A 7,229-nucleotide genomic window follows, 5' to 3' on the forward strand; every position below is an offset into this window, starting at 1 on the left:
ATAGACTGCATTGACTATTTTTGTACACGGGGTGGCGCTATGGGCCAATATAACCCACAGTCTGCGTGGGCTTTTTACTACCGCTCAACGCGCACAGCTCAAGCCGGCCTCTGTTACGTATATACGTCATACGATAATGAGTTATTAAGCGTTGGATTTAGATTGTTGAACCCAGCTAGCTACAAACAAGTTTAGCTGTTCCTTTGACCACGTCTGTACCGCAAGTGTCGTCGTGGTTTGCACTAAAATCACCCGCACCTTCAAAATGGCCGCTTGGTAAGCGGTGCATTTTTTAGGCCCAATGACACAAAGCTATGAACGCTAAAGAAAATTGACATAACGGCAATTTTTCCGAAAGTTTTCGTCCGATGGGCAGATGATTCCTTTAGGTGGACCATAAGTGACTGGACTGTATGAATATCTGAGTTGAGCAAGCAAGGATGAAAGCAGGCTGGCTGGCAGGCAGGCAGGCAGGCAAACAGGCAAGCCCGGGAGCGGTGGCACTGGCCTTCCTGCCGCAGTGTCAGATGAGCGAGCGCGCCGACCGTCATGTGCGCGGCGGCCAAGAGAGGAGCCCTTCATCGTCAAATGCGGCGCATCCGTGGAGAAAGACGCTGAGGTGGGGCTGCGCTGGCGCACACTCGACCCTTTTGTGCGTGCGCTCTTGCCGGCCGGAAGCACGTGGCCGGCCGCCGTAGGGCCGGTGGCGTCTCAGCTCGGCGCCACGTACCCGAGGGCCCCGCTTCCGTCGCCCGCCGTGACCTCTGTCCATCCGACGGCGCGGCGATGACAACCGGCCCGCGCTGCCCAAGCGGGGCGCTGCCCAAACGAGGCGCTCGTGACGTGGGCGCTCTAACCCTTACTCTCCTCGGCTGCCAGCTGTCGTTTGGATGCAAGCCGACGACTGATGTCAAGAAAGTGCTTGATGGAGACATGCGTCCAAATGGCGGAGATGCGGGCCTGACGACAGGCACCGAGGACAGCCACACGTGTCGCACCCACCCATTGCTGGTGGTCGTTGTCAACATAGCGGGCACACTTGAATGGGCAATTTGGTGGGAGCTGCGCTCGTGCATGGCCAGGCCATGAGCGAGGTTTGACAAGCGGCCTTGGTGTCAACCGGAGCCACCTGCGTGCGTGCATGCGAGGGACGTGGAGCGGGGCTCTGCCCACGTCAGCGCAACATATGGCCGCAATCGCCAGGAAGAAAGCCTTGCTTGCGAAGGCATTTTCTGCTGCAGCTGACTACAATGTGACTTCCTTCCTTCCAATGAGAGAAAAAGGGAAGACGACCGCTGCTTGTTTTTGTTGTTGTTTTTTTACTGCAGCGCATTTCACCACATGCTGCACGCGCATGCACCCGTGCACGGTGTGCTCGCCGACGCCGTGCGTGCGAAAGGCCAGACGCGCGCCGCGCCGCGCCGCCAGAAAGCAACCGCAGGGATTTGATTTCCAACGTTCAAGATAGAACGCACGAAATCTTTCCATTTACTGCGCTCGAGAAATAGCAATGAGCCGTTTTGAAAGCAAGGTTTCCTTTTCGGGCGAGAGAATCTTGAAGACAAGTTGGAGGTGGCTTTCCCTCGCAGGATGTCGGGGGCGGGGCGGGGCCGGCCTGCCCGCCGCCCACGACGTCGTCCCTATAAAGATGACGGCCCGACGCCCGCCCGGACACCGACTTCGTCCTCCGCCGCAACTATCTCCGGATCTCCATCGCATCCCTCCGACATGGCCGTGGGCAAGTCCAAGGTGGCGTTGGGCTTCATGGCGGCCGGAATTCTCACCGCACTGTCCGGAGTTATTCTCATTTTTGTGGGCCGGGCCGTCATGAACGATCAGATCATCAAGGTATGCGTGCGAGGGTGCGTGCGGGGGGGGGGGGGGGGGGTAGAGAACCCCCCGCCCATCAGATCGGGTGCGGCTACTCTCTACTACTCTCAAGGTTCGGGGTGCTGGCAAGGCAAATTTCGCTTCGAGATTTAATTGCCACATTCGTGCAAGGGAAAGTTTGGTAAAAGTCCAACTAAAGCGGCAAATCCGCAGCAAAAGAGGAATGGATCGGGTCTCTAAGGACGCCATTGAACTCGCTTTGAATCTATAGAACTTCTCTTCTTTGCCTGGAGTGTGAATATATCAAATACTTGTCCAAATGAAGACAATATAGCTCGAAAAATGTTGATTTAGAGGACAGCTAAAAGGTGCGCGTTTACTCGTCACTCCACATTTCTGAATATACAATTCCAAGTGAGCAAGCGTATTGGTCCAATTAGCTCAGTGGTTCTTAACCTTTTTCCTTGTTCGCACCCCATTCAATTCATCTACCAGTTCTCGCACCCCTAACCCTAAATAATTATAATAATAATAATTGGTTTACTTTACAGCTATAAGGCTTAATTAGCATGCCAATTAACACAATGACTTCTTGATTTCCAGAATTTTTCACTTTTTTCGGTTATCCCACCATTATCCCTGAAAAATTGTAAATTTCCCCCAGGGTATCCTCGCACCCCCTAGGAAGCATTCTCGCACCCCCGGTTAAGAACCACTGAATTAGCTTTTGGTCGGAGAGGAGACGCGGCTGCGCAGCGTGGTGAACTCCATTTCCCAGGATGCCTCGCGCGAAGGAGGGGGGGGGGGCGCGGCCAACACAACCGTGAGGTTGCCGCGGCTGGCCGGCTATAAATGAGATGGCGACGGACGAGCACCTCAAACTCGTTCGTAAGAAAAGTGGCTGGTGGGAGGACTTGACGAGCACTCGAGACGAGCTCCGCGCTCAAGCGCACGTTTCTTTAGCCGGCCCGCGAGGCTGCTAGCAGGCTAACAGTCAGCTCCAAGGAAAATAACAAGAGCAAGTGCGGGCATGGCGGCGTGCAAAAGGCAAGTGGCGGTGGGCTTCGTGGTCGCAGGGGTTCTCGCGCTGGTCTTCGGGACCATCCTGGCCATCGTGGGTCCGCTCATCATCGACCAGCAGATCGTCAAGGTGAGTCCCGCGTTCCCTACGGAAACTGAACGCCGCCCGCCGCAGAGGGGGAAACGTCCGGCCGCCCGACGGCACGTGAACGCAACGAGTCAATCCCAAACTTCGGAGGGCTTCCGACGCGCAATTCGCCTCGACCTTTTTCTTTGCATTCCTTTCGACCGGGTCAAGGTGCATTTGTCAGTGCGTGATCGTTCCACATTTTGCTTGAAATGCTCCCGTGCAGGCGATGATTAAAATGGACATCGGAATTGGATGCGATGCGATGTGTCAGTCAGCAAGAAGTTTGTTTCTCTGCCGGTAGGGAGTAGGGGACAACGGCGTTCCACTGAATCATTTTGCTTTTGAAATAGACACTTGATGTCTTCAATGATCCGAAAGAAAACACGTGCCATTTTATGCATATGCAAAATAAGTAAAGAAACAAGTCAAGGAACCTAGTCTCAAAGTCAACATTTGGGAAGCACACACAGCTATGGAGAATCCAAAACAAAAGGAAATGTTTTCTGAAAGAAAAGAGAATGCTTCGAAACTCTCATTGAAATTGATGGAAGAACTTTTGGTTATTTTGAGGAGACCCTTCACTTTATTTTCAATCAATGTGCCACGTACCGCTGTAAGACGAACCCTAACCCTCTGGAGTTGTTTGCTTGCTTGCTTATCTCCCTCCGTTCATCATGTCCGATAAGCTCATTTAGATTAGTTGCCGTAGCGGGCGTGTCTCGCCCCACCCGCCCATATCGTGGATCCGCCGCAAGGTCGGCGTCCACGAGACTGCGACCGATCCAAAAGTGTACGGCGGGCATGAAAGCAAGCGTCAAACCCAAAGCGTGTGGTGCGCGCAGAACACGGTGATCGACCCGCAGAACCAGATGACGTACCGCATGTGGAAGGACATCCCGGTGCCGTTCTACATGTCCGTCTACTTCTTCCACGTCCTCAACCCCAAGGAGGTCCTGAACGGTGAGAAGCCCATGCTGGAGCAGCGAGGCCCTTACGTGTACAGGTCAGAGTGGCTACCTTTGTTTGTTTGTTTGTTGGTTTGCCCTAACCCTCCGACGTGACGCCACGGCCTGACCCCACGTCGACCCGTGACCTTGACACGCAGGAAGCGCTGCCAAAAGGACAACATCACGTTCCACGCCAACAACACGGTGACTTACCTAGAGTACCGGCGCTACTTCTTTGAGCCCGGCATGTCGGCCGGAAACGAGTCTGACGTGGTCACCATCCCCAACATGCTGGTGCTGGTGAGTGGCGCGTTGGAAGGGGCGTGGACTTGAGCCGACTAACACCCTGCCCGTCTCATTCAGGGCGCGGCGGTGATGATGGAGAACCTCCCGTTTGCCTTGCGACTGCTGATCAGCGCCACCTTCAAGTCGTTCAAGGAGGGCCCCTTCCTCACCAAGACGGTGGGCGAGCTCATGTGGGGCTACGACAGCGGCCTGGTGGACTTCCTCAACAAGTACCTGCCTCGGACGCTGCCCTCCTCCGGCAAGTTTGGACTCTTCAGCGAGGTGAGGTGCCACCGGCACGCACGCGCGCGGAGGCCCGGCCCGGCACCAGTGACCGACGCTCCGCCCCGCCCGTTGTGCAGTTCAACAACTCCAACACGGGCCTGTTCACCGTCTTCACGGGTCAGGACGACATTGGCAACGTGCACAGGGTGGACTCCTGGAACGGCCTCACTGAGGTAAGGTCAAAGAGCATCCTGGTGTCGCATCTTGCATTGCTTTCACCCGCGTGAAGCTTTCCAGCCTTGCGCTGGCTTCGACTACGTTTTGAACCTTCAGCCTGTGCAACAACAGTCGCTCGCTGGCGTGTTTGTCTCTTGTCAGCTGAGCTACTGGCGGACACCTCAGTGCAACATGATCAACGGCACGGCGGGTCAGATGTGGCCGCCCTTCATGACCCGAGACTCCACGCTGGCCTTCTACAGCCCCGACGCGTGCAGGTTGCCGCCTTGCCGCCTAACTCCAACCCTTTTCAACCCTGTCGTGGGCTGGCTCCCAGCCCGTTTTTGGCCACGCTCCGCTTGTCGCCGGCAGGTCCATGGAGCTGGTGTACCAACGGGCGGGCAGCATGAAGGGCATCCCCTTGTACCGCTACGTGGCGCCCAAGACGCTCTTCGCCAACGGCAGCGACTACGCCCCCAACCAGGGATTCTGCCCCTGCCGCCAGTCGGGTCTGCTCAACGTCAGCAGCTGCCGCCACAGTCAGTAGTAGTTCTCGGGTGGGGACGTCGTTTGCCGGATGGCAATTTGAGAACCCAAAATGCAAATGAGCTGGGTTGTTTGCAGGATGGCTGGCGCAAATCAAAAAGTTACCATGACATACGTGAAAAGAGAAAGGCAGCAAACGTGACATTTTGACGCTGTCCGTCTCTTTGTCGGTTTTTCTCAGATTCTCCCGTCTTCATTTCGCATCCGCACTTCTTCAACGCTGACCCTGTCCTGCTGGACTTTGTGCACGGGCTCCAGCCCACCGAGGACCAGCACGGACTCTTCATAGACATCCACCCGGTGAGTTGTTATCTTTGTCCAGATAAACTTTATGGGGGGGGGGGCATGTGGCGGTGCAGACTTTGTGTTTAGTGTGGGCGTCGCTACTAAAGATAGTTTGGCGAAGGGGCGCAGGTCAAAGTTCACCAGCACCTTTCTGACAACGAGCACAATAAAAGACGGCCGCCCGTGACTGTTGACCAAAGTGGCTGGCAGATAAGCTCATTGGATAACAGCGGACACGCTCGCTGACCATTCAAAGACGGCGATTGGAGTGTGAAAACAGGAAGTGGCGATGTCGCACGGGCGCAGGCCTTCCGCTCTTTGTATGCGCGGCTTTGTGTATGCGCGGCTTTGCGGGTCCCGCGCGCCTCGTTAACGGCTGGCGCCTCGGCCTGCCCGCCGCTGTGCTTCTTTTGTCTTTGCAGCAAACGGGCGTCCCGCTCAACGTGTCCATCCGCCTGCAGCTCAACCTTTACGTCAAGCGAGTGTCAGGAATTACGTAGGCGCCTTCCCCGAGTGCTTTTCTTGTTCCTGTTTGCGAGCTGACCACAAAGCCTAACCCCCGCCATTCTTCCTCCTCTTCTTCTCTCCCGCCCGGCCGCCTCTCTTGGCAGCGAGACGGGCAAGATCCCCGAGACCGTCATGCCCATGATCTGGTTTGAGGAGGTGGGTGAGCCAGCGCGTAAAGGGCCACGGGAATCGCGGGCCCGCTTGATGCCGCTTCCCGGCCTTCTTACCCAGAGTTTGTCTGCTCGCCGTCCTCAGAGCGGCTACATGGACGGGCCCGTCCTGGACACCTTCCATACCAACCTGGTGGTGCTGCCCGCCGTCATGGAGGTCACGCAGTACGGCTTCATCACGCTCGGACTGGTCACCGCCGCCGTCGCCGCTGTCGTCTGGCACAGGAGCCGCAAGGTAGGCCCGGCCGTCTGGCGCTTTGGCTGATGTGTGTGAGCATCGCGCCGAGGCCGATTGTAGCACCCCCCCACCCCACCCCACCCCACCCCCGGTCCATCGTACGTCCTCCCCATTCCCCTAGCTCCACGAAGGTCCCGTCCCGTTTTTCCCATGTCTGAGACGCTGCGCTCGTCTTACAGGTGGCCTGCCAAGATCTGGCTCACGGCAATGGCGCCCCGCAGAAAAGCAAGCGGGGACACTCAGGTGGGTACGCACGCACACACACACACGTAGGTTGGAGTTTGCGGCATGCGTTGCCGCTGCGCTTTGCGATGCCCGTGTCATCCCCTCCCCCTAACGCCAGCCACTGCAATCCCAAAGGGCTTCAAACGCACGTGTGGCGTATATGGGCAGAAGAAAACTAAATTGGATTTCGTCTGCTTTGGGAACGCAGATCCCCCCCTCACAGCCGCTGTGTTGTTTTTGATAGACGAGTGAAGCTGACGGCGGCAACGCGTTGAGAAGCGCCCGCCCAGCCCAGACGGCCGCTACGACCTGCACGCACGCGCGCGCGTGGCATTCACTTCCCGGCACCCTGACTGACGCCCGACCTTGTTTTGTCTCCGTGGGAACGAGCATAAATTGGAGCGGGCGATTGGGCGACGTTATCCTTTTTTATATGGCGAGTGTTGAGACCGTGGTCACGGTGATGAAACGCAACCGCCTCACCTGCTCCTTTGACTTTTTGAAAGTTGTTTCGGGGCCGGGGCTATGAGATTTCCGGTTCCTTTTGTATGGATTACAGCACGCGCGTTTGTGCAACAATAAACGTCGTCGTGACGATGCCGCAA

General features: G+C 56.6%; 1 protein-coding gene across 2 annotated transcripts; it reads left to right on the plus strand.

Moving 5' to 3' along the window:
* The first annotated feature begins 1,656 nt into the window (after positions 1-1,656).
* Positions 1,657-7,229, plus strand: scarb1 (scavenger receptor class B, member 1). 2 transcript variants are annotated; one of them, XM_037266729.1, is made up of 13 exons: positions 1,657-1,848; positions 3,823-3,983; positions 4,086-4,227; positions 4,291-4,494; positions 4,575-4,670; positions 4,816-4,931; positions 5,026-5,192; positions 5,381-5,499; positions 5,907-5,980; positions 6,096-6,147; positions 6,247-6,396; positions 6,579-6,642; positions 6,869-7,229. In XM_037266729.1, the coding sequence occupies exons 1-13, from the start codon at positions 1,729-1,731 to the stop codon at positions 6,874-6,876; spliced, it is 1,473 nt and encodes a 490-aa protein (XP_037122624.1). In that variant the 5' UTR covers positions 1,657-1,728; the 3' UTR covers positions 6,877-7,229. The 2 variants fall into 2 exon arrangements, with proteins under 2 accessions (XP_037122624.1, XP_037122625.1); XM_037266730.1 differs by lacking the exon at positions 1,657-1,848 and adding an exon at positions 2,605-2,980.

Source organism: Syngnathus acus, chromosome 12 (assembly GCF_901709675.1).
Source record: "Syngnathus acus chromosome 12, fSynAcu1.2, whole genome shotgun sequence".
Lineage (NCBI taxonomy): Eukaryota > Metazoa > Chordata > Actinopteri > Syngnathiformes > Syngnathidae > Syngnathus > Syngnathus acus.

Excerpts from the sequence above, each read along its gene's own strand:
- scarb1 (XM_037266729.1), top strand. The coding sequence starts at position 1,729 with ATGGCCGTGGGCAAGTCCAAGGTGGCGTTGGGCTTCATGGCGGCCGGA. Across the intron at positions 4,228-4,290 it reads TCCCCAACATGCTGGTGCTG|GGCGCGGCGGTGATGATGGA; the intron begins GTGAGTGGCGCG and ends CGTCTCATTCAG. Across the intron at positions 5,981-6,095 it reads AAGCGAGTGTCAGGAATTAC|CGAGACGGGCAAGATCCCCG; the intron begins GTAGGCGCCTTC and ends CTCTCTTGGCAG.